The 22,559-nt window shown below is 42.1% G+C and overlaps 1 protein-coding gene across 1 annotated transcript in view; it reads left to right on the top strand.

The window, feature by feature from the left end:
• The first annotated feature begins 282 nt into the window (after positions 1-282).
• The window catches only part of Snap91 (synaptosome associated protein 91), a 111,333-nt gene continuing 89,056 nt past the window's right edge, over positions 283-22,559 (top strand). Inside the window, exons 1-2 of the mRNA XM_038321598.1 lie at positions 283-384; positions 1,287-1,446. Of these exons, the coding sequence (XP_038177526.1) occupies positions 1,317-1,446 (130 nt within the window). The 5' untranslated portion in view covers positions 283-384; positions 1,287-1,316. The remainder of the gene's footprint in view (positions 385-1,286; positions 1,447-22,559) is intronic.

The following is a 22,559-nucleotide window of genomic DNA, read 5'->3' as shown; positions in this document are numbered from 1 at the left end:
TTGTCTCGGCCTTCACAGCCCTCCCTCCCCAGGCCCACGCCCGCGGCGATCCGGGCGCAGCTAGCAGCTGTTCCGCAGGTGTGCGCAGCGCGCGTGCACCGGGTCCGCACGGGGACGCGCGGGGGTTGTGGGGCGCGCACGAGGAGGCGAGCTCCGGAGCGGCGGCGCCCCTGCCGTCCCACCCTCCCTTCCGCAGTCGCGGGCCGGGGAAGCTCGCGTGCGCCTCTACCCCCCACCCCCCACCCCGACACTCGCGTTTAAAGCCGCTGCTCCGAGGGGGCGGCGAGCGGGAGCGGCGGGGAGGGGGCCGCCGGCGCTCTGCAGAGAGCTGGCCCGGGTTCGTCGGCCGCCGTCACCTGACTTGTCGCAGGCGCTCCAGCTGAGGTGGGGGCGGGGATGGGGACGCAGCGCCGAGCGCTAGAGAGAAGCGGCGGCGCTGGCGGAGGCGGCAGCGGGAGGGTACGGGCGCGGGGACCGCGGAGCTAAGCCAGGGACCCGGCCGGGGCTTCGAGCATCGCGGCCCGGGGACTCTGGGGCGGCGCGCGGCTGCAACCAGCCATCCCGCGCGGCGTCCGGGCTGCGGTGCTCTCGGGGCGGGGTGAGTACGCTGAGCCAAGCAGGTTCCCTCCCCTGCGCCGGGACCGGGGGATCCGAGGGATAATCCCCAGGCGCGGAGAAGGGCAGAGGCAGCCGGGTGACAGCTCGGTGGCGCGCTAGCGACCGGGCGGGGCCTGGGCTGTTGGCTCTCTTAGCTCCCAGCGGAGAAGGGTGAGGCGCGTCTCGGCTCTGGGCGGCCCTGCTACGGGGATGGGGAGCGAGGGAGGACGAGCCGCCGCAGCCCCAGAACAGATGGGAGGTGGCCGCGGCCCTGCGGGCTGCCGTGGGGAGGTGGGGAGGGGACACGCTGCGGCCCCCCGGCAGCGAGAGGTGCGCGCTCCTGGGCGCGGCGTCCGGAGTAACCCCGAAGCGCACCGGGTCCCGCACCACGGGATAGAGTTGCGCGGGCAGCGCTGATTGACAGAGCGAGGCCGGGATGTGGCGGCCGCTTCAGGGTGTGGGGAAGCGGGACAGTGGCACGATGCTAGGACTACCTTGTGGGTGGTTGACAGCCCTGGACCACCATGGACCAGCAGCAGGGCTTGGCGCTTAGCTGGTCCCAAGAGGCGGTGCCAGGGCGGGGTCGGCGGAGGAGAGAGCCGCCGTGCGGCGGGAGCAGGCAAGGCCGGGGTGCTCCAGCCCAGGCGGTGCGGGTGAAAGCGGGACCGTCTCCTCTTAATTTCCTGCAGAAGAAGAGGTGGTAGACGCGGCCGGTGAAGATGTCAGGCCAAACGCTCACGGATCGGATCGCCGCCGCTCAGTACAGCGTGACTGGCTCTGCTGTAGCGAGAGCCGTCTGCAAAGCCACCACTCATGAGGTGATGGGCCCCAAGAAGAAGCACCTGGACTGTAAGCATCCTTTTATATAAGTGGAACGTGCGCATGGCATAGGGGCCTCAAAGGTTGGCAGCGTGGTCTTGGCTCTCTGTCATACTGCCTGAAGCCTTGGGAACCGGCTGCCCAGCGGGTTGCTCTTGAGCTTGTCTCTTCTCTGGCCTTGAAGATGTCCCCTAGGGTAGGCCCTCAAACCTTGTCTATCAAGCCATTTTTCCTTCTGATGACCTCCAAGGTCCTAGAGGAGGAGGAAACACACGCACGCGCGTGTGCACCCTACACACACACACACACACACACACCTCTGCATAAAAATGTACATTTGGATTATGTCTTTTGAATCATCTTTTGTTTTTCTCCACTCTCTGTAGGTTAAGGGAAAAATAAAAGAGAGATGGGTTCATGGATGGCCACACTTGTCACTATAATTTCTTAAGTGCATTTTAGATAATTGTAAAATCCTGCTTTTTCTTCTGCTGCTGCTGAGGATCTGTGTGTGAATGTGGGCGAGTGTGTGTGTGTGTGTGTGTGTCATATGTCACTACACTGAACTGAAGTGGAATAAATCCAGGCTATTGAATGAGCAACTCCCACTTCACAGATAATGGCGATTTCATTCTAAACATCTTGGCATACTCCTTTGTCCTAGTCTCGGGAAAATGCTGGGTGGGATAACTGTTTAGGTCACAAAATGGATGTACTCTCCGAATTAGAAGTGGTACAATTCTAGATGAAAAATGCTTTATATATAGTAATTTTCCATGGTCATTGGATGGAGAAAACTTTATTCTGGTTTGGAATCTATGTATTTCTGAAGGTTTCATCAGGTAATATAGGAAACCTTTTGCTGCTGAAGGGTGAATAGTGACATTTAGAAAGACTCTCACCTGCTTTGGGCAGTGCGGTATCCCCAAAGCTACCCCAGTTAATATCCTGCAGTTTCTGTCTGTCTGTCTGTCTGACCTGCCTAGAGTCTTCTGTCCTTTCCTGATGTTCATTGCTAAAGGTCAGCATTGGCACAAGAAACATTTGCCCATGCTTATTTTCCCATCTCACTCCCTTGACCTCTTTTTTTTTTTGTCTGTTGTTTTGGGTGTTTATATTTATATTTTGCATTTTATTTTTCTTACTTCAATACTTCTGCCTCTGTGATGCTGAGAAAATGGCACCACCACCCCTACTGCCAGTCTCAGCTCCATCCTTTGCGTGAGCAAAGTTTGAGGAAGCTCACAAATGGGCATTGTCAGAGCTGCCAGACGAATTTTCTATCTAGAAGTTTGTCTGAGGGGAAGACATTATTACTGCTTTCCTGAGGCAATGTTTAACAAAATCTATTGATTACAGGATCTTATATTATACATTGAATACTGGGTAAGAGAGGCTGCCAGGGCCAGGACACCTCACAGGGGTAGAAATTATAAATTCATGACCAGCTCATTTTGCTGCAGCATGCTGAATCATTTAGCCGCCTTTCCATCAGTTTCCCGAACTCTGGAAGGCTGACTCACATCTTAGTGGTCATGCCAACCTAGAAAGTGCTCATGATAAAAAAAAAAAAAAACTGAGTAGGTGATAGGTTTGCTACTCTTATAATAGATCAGTATATTGATGGATGTCAGAGAGCATTCTTGGGTTTGATCATTTCAGGAAGACATCATTCAGATAAAGACTAAATTTCCCAAATCTAATTAGTTACCTTTATCCTATGGATCCGGAAACATTGTTGGACGGGTTTGAAAGTAGGGTATTTCCAATACCCCAGCAAATGTTAATGAGTAGAGTGCCTTAGAAGACATGGATCATGGTAGAAGATTCCAAGTTAAATAACCTGAACTAGGAACTGACTTGGTATTAATAGGAGAATTAGGTGTTACACTTTCTTGTGCTGGCTACTGAGCTTTTCAGCTGGGATAACAAACCTGGATTGCTTTTAAGTACTGCATTTACCTGCCATCTGTGGTTCGTAATCTGCTCTGTTGGGAAAGGGGAGGAATGCTTAGCCTAACTAGTCTCCAAAACGACGACCTTGCTTTTGTGGTTGTGTGTGAACTTCACAACTCACATACACATTATAGTCTCTCTACCTGAGACATTCTTAATTCTGTTGGGTTCAAAACTTAACCACTTCTGAGTAGTGTGTTTAGTGGCTTTTCTTTTTATTGTTTTATCTTTTCATTAAAATATAATGATCAGCGGGGTGTTGGTGGCACACATCTTTAATCCCAGCACTCAGGAGGCAGAGGCAGGTGGATTTTTGTGAGTTCGAGGCCAGCCTGGTCCACTGAGCTAGTGCCAGCACAGGCTCCAAAGCTACACAGAGAAATGCTAAGAACAAAACAAAAATATAAATGATCTCCCACTTGAGCTTAGACTTTGGGTGGACTTTGAAAAGTCAGGTGCCACACTCCTGCTAAAAGACTGTGTGAAAAATTGCCAATTTAAATTGGATACATGCTCAGAATTCTTTGTGAAGTTTCTTTATGAAGCAGTAGGCGCTCTCCGTAGTTAAGAGACAGAGGGAAAGTACATTATTCTTGTTATTAGACGTGTGGATACATTACCTAAGTTTGTCCGTAGACATTTAACCATCCAAGCAATAGTTTAGTTTTGAAGCATTATATAATGATTAGGAGGAAGAGAACAAAACAGGTTTGTAATCTGAAGCAAAAAAATGTATTATTAGTTGGATTTGCACATTTTTAGTTTGGAGTTTCAGTTGGGAGATAATGAGTACAGTTTAAGATTATGCGATTTCCTAAAATATTGGATTAGTTGGTCTTAGAACTTCATGAAATTAATATTAGAGTGCTAGCTTAAAAACTAGTATTTTTTAGATTAAGAGACCAAAAATAATTATTGCTAATTATGGTGATTTATATAATGTTGCTTAATAGTATATGATTTGCATGTTTGAAGAGATAATTTAACATTGGGGGCAGAATCTCATGGGGTAAAATGTGGGGGTAGATAGAGTCAGTTTCTCAGGGTTGGTTTTTCTGGGTATGTTTCTTGTTTTTGCTTTTGTTTTTAGATATGGCACTAGATTTTGAACCCAGAGCCCTGTGTATGCTGGGCAGGCATTTTACCACTAATTTGCATCTTTCTTCTGGCAATAGTATCTTTCCTGAAGGGAGAGACAGATTCACATAGTCAGTAGCTGTATACCAAATGTTAAAAATATTGTAAGTATTAGTAATCTAAAGAATTCTTTAGATTTAATTTCTCAGTTGATCTAAAAATTTCATTCTCTACCCTACCACCATCCAGTAATCACGTAGCCCCACTTGCACGCTTAGAGACTTCCCCAGTAGTAGTTTTCTGGGGTGACGTGTGCAGCCTCACCTTACTTCCTCTGTAACTTCATGTGTGTATTTGGTAGCATATAAAATGTCCAGGACTTAACAGGCATCCATCGGTTTCCTTACCAATATACTACATGGCGGTGTGCTATCCTCCTCTGTGTTGTGGTTAGCCTCAATGCTAGCCCAAGTCAAGTATCAAGAAAACCCTAGAAGGCACCAAGTACTCAACCAAGCACTGGTCCTGTAGGTACCAAGTACTGCTCTGGGGTTTAACAGAAATACAGAATTGGTCCCAAGAACAAAGTGGGGAAAATTCAGAATGTGTTGCAGCTCTGGTGTAAGATTCATTTGAATGATTAATGCTGATGGATGATTTCTGTATATACCAGTCAGAGTACCTGAATTAAAATAATCATAGTTCAAATGCATGCTCATCAAGAACATCACGCCAAAGCAAATGGAAAACCCACTGGCCTACCAGAAATGTTACTTTTCTCTCATTATTATTCTTAAAAGGTTTTGATAATGAGTTCATCCCACAGAAAAGTGATTCAAGTCCTGAATCTCTTTGAGAGATACTAAAATTTTATTAATCATTCTTTTTCCCCCAAATCCCTAAAACTAGTCTTCTCTACTTACTTTAATATATATTTGCATGCTTAGTAATCCTGACATATATTTTGACTTATAGAAGTGCAGTTTGAGCCAGGCATGATGGTGGATGTCTGTATTTCAGCGTTTAGAAGGTAGAAACCGAAGGAACAAAAGATCAAGGTCATCCTGGCCTACATAGCAAGGCCATATAGGTTTACATCAGATCCCTGTCTCAAAAGACTAAAAATCAAAAGAAGAGAATGAAATTTAATCTGTGCTAATACAGTGGCTACTATATTTGTGCCAAATATATTCTTTTTATATATTGAAAGATATGATGATTGGTGAATAAAATTAGAATTATATATGAAAGATACTGAGTACATTGTGTAATTTTCAATGAAAGTATACTAATTGGGTCTGTAGGATAATTATCGCTGACTAGTTGTTTTGACTTAACTATTTACCATTGTCTGGAAACATTCTACTATTTCCTATACCTGGGTGTACTGTGTGCCTTCTAGATTATATCAGAAGACCTAGCCCAATAGTGAAGATGTCTTAAAACAGTCTATATCAGTTTTTGGATATCAGTCAAGAAGAGAGGGGGGAAACACACATCTGAAAAGCATTTAATCTGGCTATAATTTGTGTTGAAAGTCCTAGAGGGGGCCTGTGCTGCTCCTAGCATATGGGGTGGGGGAAAGAGAACAAGAGGAGTTGGGTGACTTCTAGGAGAGAAGCAGAGGACTTGAAGAGAGTCTTAACTCTGGTTCACTGACTTGTATGAACTTTGGGTCTGGTTAATTTCAGTGTAATATTTTGATATCTAATTTTTTAAAATAAAGTTAATTATAAATAAGGAGTTGTGGGTAATAGATAGGAGTGTGCTGTGTATTACCTAATGGAATAGCAAGATTTTTTTATGAATTAAATTCTTATTGGTGCTGGAGGTTGGACTCAGAATCTCATACATGCTCAACACATGTTGGAGCACAGAACTATATTCTTAGTCTTTAAAAAACTGATTCATTTATGTTTTCTAGTGAGTTGAAAAATGGAAGGATATAAAATACGTAAGGTCATATTTTAATTGCAATATTAACATGCAATTCTTTATAATCAAATCTGGAATTTTGGTGCATTGCTAGTTAAACATTCATTTAATGGCTGCTAAATACTTCTTTGAGATGTAGTCCGTATGTTAGGTTCTTATAGCTTTCTTTTAGCTTTCCACAAAGATCCTTTAAAATCTTACTTCCTTCTTCTAAGTAAATTCCAGATAGGTTAGGGTATTCTTCAGGGCTTAATTTGGTTTTAGTAATTTAGTAAGGAAGGTCAGAAGTGACACAAGACCCTGTTCCTTGAACACCATTGTGTTCCCTATAGAGCTGTGTTTTGGTGATTCAGCTCCTGAGCCAGCAGATTTGAACAGTCTTCAAATAGAATCATACTGCCTTTAAGTCATTTGGAAGCCACATTTTTTACCATTAAAATATATAGGCTTATTTCTTTTCTCTTGTCAGTTCCTTTTTCTTTGCCTAGAAACCTGTTTACTTGTGTTTTCTTTGAGGAAATTACATAATGTGGTCGCTCACGTGGGAACTGTGCTGCCCCGCTGTCAGTGATACCCTGACCTGTAAGACATGGACTCTTGCCTTGGGCACTAGGATGAAAGTAGACCCTGAAGCCCAGGCTTTGTGTCCGTGCTTTCTTACTATCTCCTCCTTTGTCCTACCTGCCTGGGGACACTGACTCCTTGTGTAATGGAGGTTTCTCTGTTACACACGGTGAAGGTGGGTCTGTGCTGTATAGGGTATGCGGTGAAGGTGGATCTGTGCTGTATAGGGTATGCGGTGAAGGTGGATCAGTGTTGTAAAGGGTTGGTCAATGTGCTGGTCCAGCAATCCAGGAGAGTCAGAGGAAAACGCCTCACCTGCTCTGTGTTGTTTGACCTTTTGGTCAGATCACTTGATGACTGCCCTTTGATTAGCACTTTTATTTTCAGTTATAACCACTCTCATTCATGTGTGAGTTATCCTCCCTGGCATCAGAATCCTTAACCTCACATTCTAGCTGTTTTACACCCAATTTTATTTTATTTTTTATTTATTTTTATTTTTTATTAAATGACATTTTATTTTATTTTTTTTATGAAAAATTTCCATCTCCTCCCTTCCTCCTCCCCCTTCCCTCCCCTCCCTTCCACCCATACCCCCCACTCCCTCCCTCGCCAGGCCAAAGAGCCATCAGGGTTCCCTTCACTATGTTAAGTCCAAGGTCCTCCCCACTCCCCCTAAGTACAGGAAGGTGAGCAACAAAACTGATAAGGCTCACAGTGAGCCTATAATTCGTCATCCTAGAGAAGCTAAATAAGAAGGTGAATCCAAAGAAAAACATATAGTTATCCTCCTGGATATTGGAAGTAGACAAGATTGCCAGGCAAAAAAATGGGAACTTGGGGGTGGGGTGGGATGGGGGATGGGGGGATGGGGAGAGAAAAATATGAAGTGGAGGATGGGGAGAGCTTGGGGGAATAGGATAGTTGGGATATAGGAAGGGTGGATGTGGGAACAGGGAATTATATATCTTAATTAAGGGAGCCATTCTAGGGTTGGCAGAGACTTGACTCTAGAGGGGTTCCCAGGTGTCCAGGAAGATGCCCCCAGCTAGTTCCTTGAACAGCTGAGGAGAGGGAGCCAGAAATGTCCAGATTCTATTGCCATACTCATGAATATCTTACACCCAATTTTAAATATCTTCATTTGAGCAAACAAAACCACCTATGTAATGTCCCTGGACTTCATGGAGTCTTCCGGCAGCTAGCTGTCAACTGTGCTTTATGTCCTATGGCCCTCTTTCTTGAAGTAGTGACTGCAAAGATTTGTTACCCTCTTCGGCTATCCTGTGGCTTTGCTTTAATTCAGGCTTAAGCTATGCCATTGCAGTTGTGCACCCATCACCCACTCGGTTGTCCAAGCTGATAACCTGAGCGCTGTCTCTGACACACAAATACACTGTTATACTCAGGTCCTAGAACCATCAGTGCTGAGGCCTTGGTGGATAAGGCTTCAGCTACTGGAAGCTTGGGGACATCTGGGGAGACAGCATTTGCTTATCCACCACCACTGCTGCTAGCCATTAACACAAGTACCGTGACTGCCACTTTCACCACTGTTCGGTCTCTATGCTTGTCTTGGCTCCTTCCTTTGAATTATATCAGTTCTAACTTTCCCCTTTTTGCAATTTGGAAGCTATATGTACCATTTTTTTCAGTCTTTAGATTGGTAGTATCTGGTAATACTTTTGTAATAAAAGAAATTTAGGAATTTCTAAGACTTTTGCGTTGTATGCCATTATTGTCCAAGTTTGACTGCCAAGTTTCAGCCTCATTAGTTATTCGGTAGAGACAGTGCTTGGGTAGCCATCACCATTTTGTATTGGACCATTCCTTTTTCTGGTGTTTTCTCAAACTGTAACCTTCTGAGGTTTCCTCAGTATGGCTGTTCACGGGGGAATCATCTTTCATCTAAACAGCTTTTATTGTCTTCATGGTTTGGAGAGATGGTCTGAACAACTCTAGGATGACAGTTCCGGTGTGCAAATACCAGCTCACTCATTTGGCTTCTGCTGCTGCTCCTAAGAATTGTTGGTCCACCTGCTTTTAAATGATCACCCACTTAATGATTCCTTTAAAGAATATTAAACTGTCATGGCCTTCTCTAGCATGTGTGTGTAGATGTGGCTTCCCTATTGTCTGTCCTGTTGGAACTGCATTGGGTTTCCTGAACATCTCTCATCAATTATAGAAAATTCTCAGCCTTTCGATTACCATTGATTACTGCCTATACCCACCCATTCTCTTTCTGTCTCTGACCTTCAAGTGTAACTCGATATAGTACACTTAATGTATCCTTTCAAGTCTAAATATATCTTTCATAGTTTCCAGTACTTTTCTATTCAGTATGCCTCATTTTTCTGATTCTATCTACTTTATTTTTCCTCTCTTTAGCTGTGTCTTAAAGCTTTTATTCACCTGCAATTATAACTTAATTTTTTTTAAGTTTTGAAGTTTTTCAGATCTGCTCATTTGGGGATGGCATATGTTCCTTGCTCATCTTTTTGGATCCCATTTTAAATTTTTTCCCATTTTTAGCCAAACCAATTTTATCTTCTATTTAACATGGATCTGTTATCTGAGGCCCTGCTTTTGTCTAGTTCAGCCCGATCCCGACCCTCAGTCATGATGTTCTCAGATGTTTCATAGTTTTAGCTTCTGAAGTTGTGTTGCTAGGTGTCTGTCAGTGAGAATACCTGAGAACCTAGTGTACGCTAGATATGAAAGACCCACAGGTGTCTCACCTTGGGTTGATTTCTGCTTTCTCATCTAATGTAGGCCCATGTTTGTGAATTTCATCCTTATCTAAAAATCCAAAATGCTCAGAAAACTGCATCTCAGAACTGCAGTGGGCTTCCGTGTGGGTTTCTCCCCCTCGTGGGAGTTCCCTCCAAGTTCCTCTCACACAAGGCAGAATGAGAACTAGTTTGGGGTTCAAATACTAACTGGATTACAAACTTCATTCTTCCCTAACTTTAGGTCTTTCCCCACACACTTTCTATATGAAGATCTTACTTTTACCTAATAACATTCAGAAGAACAAGGAGTTAAACTTCAGAGGAGGCAGAGGCAGGCGGATCTCTGTGAGTTCGAGACCAGCCTGGTCTACAAGAGCTAGTTCCAGGACAGGCTCCAAAGCCACAGAGAAACCCTGTCTCGAAAAAACCAAAAAAAAAAAAAAAAAAAAAAAAAAAAAGATCATGAAATCAATTAAAAATAGGATATCTCAGAAAATAAATTTTAAAAGCACATTATATTGCTTAATGTAAATAGTTAATGCATAGTGCCTGTTAGCCTCTTTCCAGTCACATTCTTGGGATAAAAATTATATTTTGGCAGATGGCTATGGTGTGTGCCTATAATTCAAGTATTCTGAAGACCAAGACAGAGGGATAATGAGTTGAAGGAGGTCACACTGAACTGCATAGAGAGATGCTGTCTCAAAGAACCAAAAAACAAAATTTAAAAAAAATGGTTGAGTGAAATCATAAATTTGACAAGAAACATATAATTAATGATCAGGATTTATAAATTGGTAAAGCATTAAATTTTGATTCTGCCTGTACTCTTTTGGTTGTGTATTTGAAGTGTATGTGTACTTTCGTATATTTCTCTCATGATTAATAATTAGGAATTAATGTTATAGAAAGTTCTTTAGCATTCTCTGTGTGTAAATGTATGCTCTTACTTTCTTTGTGTTAGTCAGTTTTCAATGTACTGCTTTATGATTTAGGAATATGTATTTTGAACATGGGAAGGAAAGTTAAAAAATAATAAAACATAATTTCAGAGTAGCCACAAACTCTCAGCTACTTTGAAATCATATTATTCAAAATTCAATAATACTTTTTACTAACATGATGATGACATTCCCATTCACGATCTGGAAGATGGAAATGGAGATGAAGCTCATTGGTACTGAACATGCCTTGCATGTATCTATGGCCGGCACGAATCAGTGGCTGGTTTGTATAGGTAGTGGGTTTGATCACCAATAATGGAAAAGGGGAAAGAAGGAAGGAAGGAAGGAAGGAAGGAAGGAAGGAAGGAAGGAAGGAAGGAAGGAAATAAGGAAGGAAAGAGTGACTTGAAGTGTTTAGAAAAGTAATGAGGATTAAGAGACAATTTAACTTAAAATAGTATTCTTTTTACCTTCGTAAAGAGAACAATAAATGTCAGAGTATTTATTTCTCCACTTAGTTGGAGAAATTGGAAGTTACTTTCAGTCTTGAGACTTTGAGTATTTATTTAGCATAATAGCATTACTTATTCATTTGATAAATATTTACCAAATGTCAGGAATTGTTCCAGGAGGCAGGGATACCCTGGAGAGTAAGATGTTGCCTGTGGCATCAGGAGAGCTAGCAGCTTGGAAGGGAAGACAGAAACCGAAAGACCTAATAAAAAGACCTAATTACCAGTGATTTCAGAAGCATTAAGGTTTAGCAGGCAAAGAAAGACCACAGTGGAGGTGCATTGTAGAAATGGTGTTTAAGGTCGGACTTTAAGGATCAAAGGAACTCACATGGGAGAGGTGGAAACAAAGGCTGCTTGCCCCTCAGCAGACAGCGGCTCCTGCGGAGAAGGCACGCCTTAGGAACTTAAGCTGACAGCTGCTGGAAGGCCGGTAGTGTAAGAGGTCAGATCCTGGAAAACAAGGCCTCTGAACTGCTGCACCCCCACCTGCAGGACCTTCAAGGCTAGACAAAACCTTAGGTAGCTCTGGATGCCCAGTTTTTACAGTAAGAAAGTTGAGTTCCAGGGGCAAATCGCTCGTTCTCTGTGTGTCGATACTCTGTGTGTCGGTACTGGTCATTCTTACTGTCCTGAGCAACTCAGTCCTCCAGTGTGTCATTGCTTTGTTGGCCTCATTCTGGTTGGCAGATGCATGCGTGAGAACCTCAGCTGCAACTCTTGATTATCTCGGTTAGCATCAGCGTATGCAGGCTGCAGCTGTTCTAGCTTCTCCATGGTAATTCAATAGTCAGTGGCTTAATGTAGTTGTGTTCTGTTTCTCTTATCCCATCAAAGTTGCCCTGTGCTCATGTTTTTATGACCCTTTCCTTAAGCATTTTGATATGTAATGTTCTGTTTTCTCCAGCCCTCGTTTGAGCATGAGTGTGCCCATGGAAGGATCCACAAGGAGCTACTTTTGAGTCTTCAGCAGTGAGGAGGCTGAACCAACCACTTAAACCCTTGAATCAGTCCTTTGCTTAGTGTTCATTTACTTGTTCCTTTCAGTAAAAGTTCTCACTATCCTCTAAATGAAGTTTTTAATTTTTATCTATCTTTTTCATAGTGTATAGTATATATTAGTATATCTGTCATGGCATTGTACCATGCCGAGGATCTGCCCATCTCTCTCTCTCTCTCTCTCTCTCTCTCTCTCTCTCTCTCTCTCTCTCTCTTTTTCTCTCTCTCTCTCCCTCTCTCTCTCTATATATATACATATATGTGTGTATACATATATATATATATATTTATCACACACTTCATAAACTAACCATTTTATTTGTAAATTGTACTCATAACTTTATAACCTAATGCTGTGAGTTGAGAGAAGTGTCTCTTCACTTTGGCTCAGGCTTGCTTGCTCAGATGAAAAAGAAAAAGAATGTGGGTGACGGATGGGCGGAAGCATAAATTAGTCTCCATCTTTGGGAGGCTATGTTGTCAGTATCAGCTGGAACTTCTGCTAACCCTTTGAACTAGTAATTTGACTTCTATAGGTTTTATCTTGGAAAAATAGAGAATTCATGAATGTTTGTTATATCTTTGTATATATTCCTTAGTACTTTTTAAAAAAACAATGATGTCTTCAAATAAATACTGGAAAACCTCAAAACTAGAAAGTTAAAGTGTATTAGTCATAGAAATTGAAACACAAAGACGTGGTTCAAATTTTAGTGTATGCATGTACCGGTGACATGTGTTTTGGGAAGACTATACACCAACATGTTCTCTATGAATTGAAGGACTTGTGGTTTCTACTTTGTACACTTGTCAATAATGACTGTTTTGTTTCTGTGTTAGAGGAATACAAACAAACTGGTTATGGCAAAAGGAGGACCATTTTGTCCTTTATAACCAATATGAAGAAAGGGCATGGGTGGATTTGGACCCTCAGATGCTTATTCAGGATTTTTTTTCCCACCTCTGGTTTCTGTTTCTTTTCCACATGGATCAGTGATTCAAATTTTATTTTTGCAGAACAACTTTCTCAATGAGTCTGGAAGTGTGGTTTGCTATCATCACAGCCTCACTGAGAAATTAGCTTTCTTGCTATAGCTAGAGTTTGACAAAAATCATAGCAGACAGTTGATTTCTTTTCTCGGGTTGCTCCATGTCCACGGTGTCTAGTTTACTTTCTGTTGCTGCGATATATACCATGGCCGAGAGCAATTTGGAGATGGAAGGGTTTATTTCATCTTACTGCTTATCATCTTTCATGAAGAAAAGTCAGGGAAGAAGCTCAAGGCTAGAATCAGGAATCAGAAGTCATGGAGGAATGCTGCTTCCTGGCTTGCTCCTCAGGACTGGCTCAACTTGCCTTTTTGTAGACCCCAAGACTACCTGCCCACGAGTGGCACCACCCATAGTGGACTGGGTCCTCCCACATCAATCGTCAATAAGGCTTGCCTATAGGCCAGTCTTAAGAAGGCACTTTCTCAATTAATGTTCCCTCTACCCTGACGTCCTTAGCTTGTGTCAGGTCAGCAAAAATCTAATCAACACACCATGGTTGTCAAGCTCAGCCAGAACTACTGCCATGGGATCAGTCCCAAGAGCTAGGGACCAGGTGCAAATTTTCCTTCTGACTCCTGTTGCGGTCTGCTTTGGATAGCACTTTTCAATCTCTTACCTAGGGCCTTAGACTCATCCACTGAAGTCTAGCTAATGAGGAAGACAGAAAAGGAAATATTCCAAGAGATGGGAGCAGATCTATATAGCATTCATATCTGTTTCATTGGTAAGAACTCAGCCAGTGGCATCAACAAAGTTAGAGGATAGTCTCTAACTGTGAGTGCAGGAGAAGAAAATAGCTTGTGAACACAGGACATTGACCCTCCCGTGCCCATGAAAGGGCATTGGAAATATTTCTCTTGTGCCTGTGGGATCTTGGGAATTCTCACCACCCTCAGCATGACAGTTATCCAGATGTACAGTGAGCTGGCTGAAATGAGTCCTTTCCAGAGGGTAGATGATTCTGGAAATGAGTAGCTTGTGGCCAGGCACTGATTCCCTGCCCTTGGCACACACGACAGATGGACCTTTGTGCTCTGGTCTGTGTAGTTTGGTTTGGTTTTAAACTTTTACCTGTATGCAATGGCTTGGATTTCCACTCTCAAACATAGTTGATATGTAAGCTGAAGCCAATGCAGCACCCCTAGTCTGGGCAAATTTTCCATGTTAAATATAACACAAGCCTTTCGCTGAATTTGCGCAGATGTCTAGTGTTTGCAGTTCGTGTGGACAATTCAGAGCTCGGGACCCATCTTCTGGTGGCCTTGTGATTTTAAGCTAGTAACAAGCAAGTATATCAACTAGCCCATCAGTGGCAGACCCCTAAAAGATAGTTCTCTAGATCTGCCTGATAGCCAAAGGCTATCTGTTTATGTGTTGCTTTTATTGGTTAATGAATAAAGAAGCTACTTGGGCCTATGGCAGGCAAAGTGGAGCAAGGCAGGAATTCCAAGCAGAGGTTGAGGAGAAAAGAAGGCAGAGTCAGGGAGATGCCATGTAGCTGCCACAGGAGACAATGCTGGAGCTTTACCCAGTAAGCCACAGCCTTGTGGTAATACACAGAATAATAGAAATGGGTTAATTTAAGATGTAAGAGTTAGTTCATAAGAAGCCTAAGCCATTGGCCAAGCAGTGTTGTAATTAATATAGTTTCTGTGTGATTATTTTGGGTCTGGGTGGCCAGGAAACAAAAGAGCAGCCTCTGACCTACAAAAGGCAACAATTTATTTTATCTTTTAAGTATTAATGGAGACAAGTAAGGTTATTTTGAGAAAGTAAAAGGGCTGTTTTGAGCTTTGCATTTAAAATTGAAAATTTTTCTGGGCGATCAAGTCTGGTAGTACTCTATCATCTTAAAAAGTGAATTATGCAAGATATTGTCTTTGAACCTCTTCTTGGGTACCTATACGGATAGAATTTCCTTCTAAATTTAAAGTTCATCTCAATTCACTTTTTAATGTAAGACACACTGGCACTCTGTCTTTCCCATAACACTTAGGTGAAGGGGAAAAAAGGCTCTCTAGAGGGAAGCGGGGCTAGTGTGAGCACAGGCTGGGCGTGGCAAATAGAAGCACAGCTGAGGTCTTCCTCAGAAGGACCCTCCGAGGTCAGTGTCCCTTTCCCAAGCTTGCAGAGGAGAGGAGAGGCTCATCCAGTACCTGCCACTGCCGACAGGAGAGAGGTCAGAATTTCTTCGCATGTTCTATCACAAGGTTCATGTTTCCTTTCCCACCTTTGCATGGCATCGCTTGCTTATCCGCCCACTCTTGTAAGAAGTAAAAATAAAAAACAGAAACAGATAAAATCCCCTGAGATTGTTTGAAAGAAGTTCAGTAGCTATTTCATTACAGGGATAAACCCCTATGCTGCCTATCTTTGGATAATAGCAGGGGAAATATGAAGGGTGTGGAATCCGATGACTGTCCAGAGCCCATTTGCTTCTCGCCAGGGTGCCTGTTGTAGGCTTGTATGAAGGCATTTATTTCGACACACTCTTTGACTAGCGACATTGGGAGGTGTGAAGCAGACAGCTTAGAAAGTGTTCCGATCTGTCAACAGATGACCCAGGCTAACCCTGATACTGCAGCCTTCTGGCTCTGATCTTAGCCAGATAAATTGAGTTCTTGCAGGTCTCAGTCTTCCCCTTTCTAAGGCATCCTGGAGTTATGGTAACAATGAAAGGAATATGTTTGCTAAAACCAGTGGCAACAAACCAACCCAAATGACTCTACGAATGGTTCCTTTTAGAGGAAAAGGTGGAGGCACAGCAAGCAGCAATGAATTTGTTAAAGAACAGCCTGGCTTCAGCTGCTCTGGGCTTTTCTCTGGTATCTGCTTGAGAAATTAGGTTTCTGTTGTTGTTGTTGTTGTTTTATTTTGTTTTTGCATGAAAAGGAGGAAAAGGCAATTAATCCTCCATTATATTTTCCTGTGTTTTGGGCCAGTGGCATACGTTAGCACTAATTATTAGGATATAGATGTAGCACGTTCAGTTTAAATCATCTCGTGAAATCAAATACAAAAGCCTGGGATATGCATCATGGTTTGCTTGGTTACTGTAGATTTCTGAGGCTCAGTGGTGTGGTTTTAGACGTGCCATTTTTTTTTAGATATTATTTTAAACTTTTCAAATAGGGTCTTAACAAAAGTGTGATTGGTTATTTAGGAAAAATAGTGGCAGTTGACCACTGAAATGTTTAAGACACATGGAAATGAGAAGAACAAAACTTGAAGTGGCCTTGTTATTACGGTTCATTATTCAGAGTTCTCGTTTTACACCGTTGTCCAGTTAAAAAGACACAAATAAAATGGGGGGGGGGCATTAAATTACTGTTTTTGATTTAAGCACCAATATATGCTGCTAAGAAAGACTTGGAAAATATTTGGAAAATAATCTGACCTAATAGTGAAAAATAATTTTTAAAATGATCAATAGTTACAGTGAGACTCAGTATTTATGCTGTGTGTGCTTTTAGGGAAATATTCTTGAACAACATTGATGGTTTGGGGCAATGATAGAGGCAATCAAAACTGAGTAGAAATTCAGCAGCAGCAGCAGAGTAGATAAACAATGTAGAGGATACCTCTCATTTGGGTGGAAGACATTCTGGAAAGCTTTAGTTGAGTTGTTGAGTCATTTAAAATTTTATATTTAAGAAATTAATTCTTGGTGTCAGTAAGTGTAGCTATGGTTAAAAATTGATAGCATGATACACTAATTGACCAAGAGCAATATAACATTTGGAAGGTCAAAGTTGTAAATATCTTAATTTTTGGCTCTTCTATTTTTTAAACAGTTTTTGTTTTTTTTGTTTTATTTTTAACTGTGTGTACTTTTGTGCCTTTGTGTGATATGTGCACTTGTATGCAGGTGTCCATGCAGGCCAGGAGAGGGCATTGGGTCCCTTGGAACTAGAGTTCTAGGTGATTGTGAGATGCCCAGTGTGGATGCTGGGAAACCACACTCAGTCCTCTGTAAAAGCAGTAAGTGCTTTTAACCACTGAGCCATTTTTCCATCACCCAATTTGGTATTTTTCAATTTCTTAAAATTGTTACACATTGACTCTATTTTAAAGTGTATAAAAAGGTAAACATCTTTGACTTAAGACTATTAGTTTTTAGTTAAACTTTTAATCTTAAAAGTTCAAGAATTATTAGCAATAGGACGTTAGAGCTGAAAATGCATGAACAGATTAAACATTAGCAATTTTTCCATGGGGTCGGACTCATTTTATTTACATATAATATCTTGATTATCTTATTTTGAATGGCATAATATTATAGCACAAATAATTTTTTTAATTTTTTATTTTTTAGCAATTTTATTGAGCTATACATTTTTCTCTGCTCCCTTCCCTGCCTCTCCCCTCCCCTTCAACCCTCTCCCATGGTTCCCATGCTCCCAATTTACTCAGGAGATTTTGTCTTTTTCTACTTCTAATGTATATTAGATCCCTGTATGTATCTCTTAGGGTCCACATTGTTGTCTAGGTTGTAACTTGTAGGCTGATTTTCTTTGCTTTATGTTTAAAAATCACTTATGATTGAGTAATATGATAATTGTCTTTCTGGGTCTGGGTTACCTCACTCAAAATGATGTTTTCTAGCTCCATCCATCTGCCTGCAAAATTCAAGATGTCATTATTTTTTTCTGCTGTGTAGTACTCCATTGAGTAAATGTACCACATTTTCCTTATCCATTCTTCGGTTGAGGGGCATTTAGGTTGTTTCCAGGTTCTGTCTATGACAAACAATGCTGCTATGAACATAGTTGAGCACATGTCCTTGTGATACAATTGAGCATCCTTTGGATATATTCCCAAAAATGGTATTGCTGGGTCCTGAGGAAGCTTGTTTCCTAATTTTCTGAGAAATTGCCATACTGATATCCAAAGGGGTTGTACCAGCAATGCAGGAGAAGCTCAAATAATTTTATGTTACATGAAAGTTCTTAGAAATCTAATTTTTATGTTACATGAAAGTATACCTTCCACATACTTATTTATGGGCTTCTAGTTATCCATGGGAACTGCAGGAACTCTGTAGGTACCCTTTTTCTTTTTCTTCTTTTTTGTTAACATGTATGTGAAATCTTAATTTTAATATTACAACTATAAAAATTGCCAGTTTTTTGCTTAGTTTTTTTTTTAATATTTATGTATTTATTATGTATACAACATTCTGTCTGTGTATATGCATGCAGGCCAGAAGAGGGTACCAGACCCCATTACAGATGGTTGTGAGCCACCATGTGGTTGCTGGGAATTGAACTCAGGACCTTTGGAATAGGAGGCAATGCTCTTAACCTCCGAGCCATCTCTCCAGCCCCCCCTTTTTCTTTTATACATACAGCAGAAGAGGTAAGGTGGAAAGGCAGGGGCTAGACATGGCCTGCTGGGAGGATTGAGCCTCTTACCCTTCTGTCCTTCCTGTTTTGAAACTTATTCCTATGGAGAGGCATGGGTTTTTGTGAGCAGCCTTCTCTTTCCTGAGAGGTATTGTCTGTTTGCAACCAACCAAATAGAACCCTTATTTCATGGATCTAGTGCATGAGTAGAATCAGATACTTCATTATTAATGTGCAACTGAGCCGCATAGTGTTCTCTTAGACCTACAAACCTGTAGCAAGTGTTTCCTAACTAATTTTGAGGTCTGAAACACTCAGGTCTAGTCTCTTGATTTAGAGCCAAGAGTGCAAGGCTCTCAGAGTTGTACCGAGAGGGAGAGGAGTTCAGTAGAGTGTCCCGTGGAACCCCAGACTTCTTCATCCCTCAGAGGAGATTTGTTAGGCACAATAGTAATCAGGGAGTCCTCAGAAAAATATGTCAGCTACTCAAAATATTGCTTTCATGTTATAACAAGCAGGAAATCCCTCAAATTATGATTTCTCCTTTATCCTTGTGTTTCAGGAACGTACTTGAGAGCATTTTCTAATAATTAACATAATTGCAAAAATGATTTTAATTGAGAGTTCAGAGACAGGGTAGAATAGAAAGATAAGTTGAAATATTTTGAGATATAAGGTAAAGATAAAGTAAGAAATTGAAAGGAAGTCAAAAGAAAATAAGAAGTCAATGGTATCAATGGTAGGAAATTAGATAAAACTTTCTACCATCCCCCCAGAGTAGAGTACTAAATGTGAAATTAGAATAAGACAGAAAAGAAAGGAAATGATGGCACTCATGGGAAGAATGGGCGGCCTGGGGACAAAAGATGTCATGTGGACCAATAGGAACTAATGGTGTGAGCATCACATCCCTTGTTGCTTTTTGTTCTTGTTTCATTTGGCTTTTGTTTTATTTGCTTTTCTTGTTGTTATGGTTCGTTGTTGTTGTTTTTATTTTAATACTGGGTCTTTGTATATAGCCCTGAGTACCCTGGAACTTGCTTGCTATATAGATGAGGTTAGCCTTGAACCTATAGATATTCCCCTGCCTCTCCCCTCCTGAGTGCTGGAACTAAAGAAATTTGCTGCCACACCCAGCCATCTTTAATATCTGAGGAGTGATGTCAAGCATTGCATAGTATCTGTCTGGCTTTATTCTTTTCTCCTCTGCTTCCTCTGACATTTGTGCCGAGGTTCCAAATTATAGGGAGTCTACCCTGCCTGCGGAGTATTTTCTAAGCTACCAAAATTTTTAATCTCTAAATTATTCTGAAATTTCCATATTTCTGGCTTGTTTTGTGTTCAGTATTTTTTAAGCAGTCTATCACTTGCTGTCAAACCGAATAGAAGAAAAATGTCATAAGGATCATCTATCCGTTATTTTACTAAGCATTTCTATTGGAGGTCAAAGTATATTATTATTTGGTTTTCTTAAAAGCACTTATGGTTCTATAATTTGGTAAGCAATCAAAACATGAAGTCTTTATGCTAAGGCATTTGTTGGTACATGGAAGCTGCACTACACAGTCTGATGTTTTAGGACTCAGGACTGCAATAGAAAGAGAAGGTTGGTAGGACCTTGATGGTTCCTGTGCTGGCCAGCTGTTCTTTCCTTGGGTGGTCCTAAATGACCTTGTCTTTTGCTGTAGGAGGGATGAGAGGTAGTGTAAGCTCCACTCTAGTCCTTAATGAGATCATACATGAAGATGAAGGATCTAGGAGCACAGATGCCTTCACAGCCTCTGGTCAACGCTGAACAACCTCAAAGGGCTGGTCAGCAGAGGAGCCTCTGAACCAACACTTGCGGGGACATTGCTGCAAAACAGGACCGAGCAGCAAGCTGCTGAGTGCCAACAAATAAGTCCTGGTTTATTCCTCATGAAGCGGCGACCGTGAGACTCATGTACTATGAGGAGAGAACAGACAGTTTTGTCTGGCGGGAGTTAACAAAGGCTTTTGAGTGGTGTGTGTGGTTAGGTTATTAGGAGGCAGGTGGAAGTTTGGTGGACAGGGGTGCACGCCTGGCTCTGGTGTGCTGAATGTATGGTGAAAAGGAAGGGAAGCAGCTGAAGCTGTGAGGAAATGGGCATCGAGGCCAGTCCCATTGTTTGATAAAGCTGGGACAAGCCAGAGCTGTAGCCTGAAGAGTTCCATGGTCAGATTTATAGAATAGGAACGTAGGTTCCATAGATTTAGCACATTGGAGAGAAGGAGAATTTGGCATATACGTAGGAGAGGCAACAAGCGTTGGTGTGTCCCAGCGGGGCCACTACCCATGAACAGAGTGAAGAAACTGGGGAGGATGGACTTCCTGATCCTGGAGCTGGTGGCCACACAGAAAGGAAAGGTGCTGCTGGACATGCAGGTCAGCTCATGACGTAGCCAGAATTATCAACACTTCACAGTTTAAACATAGAAACCACAGGACCTCTCATCTTCCCTGCCTCAGCCTACTAATACTCCTTCCCTCTCTGTTGTCCCCGCGCAGTTGGTAGCAACTTTAGCCCATCCTCGTGTTCATGTTGAAGCTCTTTCTCCCGTTACATTTTTTTTAGTCAGAAAAACTTGTTGGCTCTGCCTGTCATAGGTCTGGCCACCTCTGTCTCTTGAAGGTTTTCTGGAACAGCTGCCTGATTCTGCTTTTGTCCTTCTCCACACCCACTGTTCCCCCTGTGTCTCCTCAGCATAGCAGCTAGGCAGTTATTTCCCCCATTCCTTCGGCCAAAGCTATCTTGACCTTCGGTGATGAGTAGGGTCTGGGCTTTGTTTCTCCAGCTCATGTGGATTCTAGACACACTAGCCTCTCACTATCCGGAACAGTCAGACATGCTTCTACCTTGGCACAGATTGTTCCCTTGACCTCCAGTGAGTGCCTTTTCCCCCAAGGTCTGCATGGGTTAAGTAAGGGAGCCTGCTCCTGAGATGAACTTATGAAGAGGAAAGAAAGAAACTATGTAAAAAAATTCTTAAAGCAAATACGCAGAAAGAAATTTAAACTGTTAATCACAGAGGTAAGCCTCTTGAGGTCATGAGTGAGCAGTGGTTTGGAAATCCCACCTCAGTTGAATTTCAGGCATGCTTTAAGCACGTATGGCCCACGTAGGACAGTCTCATTATTCCCTGAAAAAATGCGTAATAATTTGCTGCATACTTTTTCTTGAAAAAATGTTTCGCCTTGTCTTGCTATTACACAAGAACAACTAAACGCACTTGGTGAGTGTGCGTTCCTTTGGAATGGGTGCTGTTTTACCACAATTACCTAATGACCTCGTTCTACCTCATGAACAGCAGACGCCAAAACACTAAGACCAGCTCAAAAGCCACAGAGTTCACAGCAAGGGTAAGGGGTGCAGAATGCCTGGCTCACTCAGGTGAAGCCCACCATGTTAGGACTTGCGGTGCGTCCCTTCTTTAATCTAAATTTTAAAAAAGCATATTTTAGTAAGGAGTTACACTTTCGTAGGAAAATGCCCCCTAAATAAATAAGCATCGCTTGTCCTTGCAGGAAGACACTCAGAATGACTGAGTAGACAGGCATGCCTGTCAATAGCAACAACACATCACTGTTGATTAGCATATTCATCGCTTAGAATGTGATTATTTATTATTTACTTATGAGTAAACTCTTTAAAAGTTGACATGCCCTTCATTCTTGTGTTCCCATGGGAAACAGCAATAAAGAAAAGTTTGTATTCTACTAATGGAGACAGGGATTGGTGAATTTGGTATATATTTTGAAACATTCCATGACTCTAGACAAACATCACTGGCCCGAGACACAGTTAAGCTGATGTGTTTTGTGCGTGAAATTGCCTGGGTTTCTTTAAACGACATCAATATAAAATGAAAGTAACTGTATCCCTGAGAAATACAGGGCCTAACTTGTACATTAAATTTAGGTAATTTATTAATTAGTCAGCAAAGATTGATCAGCCACAGTTTAAAGCAGAAAGCTGTATCAGAGCTTTAAACAAGTCTCTCTCT

The sequence above is a fragment of the Arvicola amphibius genome, chromosome 3, assembly GCF_903992535.2.
Source record: "Arvicola amphibius chromosome 3, mArvAmp1.2, whole genome shotgun sequence".
NCBI lineage: Eukaryota > Metazoa > Chordata > Mammalia > Rodentia > Cricetidae > Arvicola > Arvicola amphibius.
This window is presented reverse-complemented; position numbering and strand designations above follow the sequence as displayed.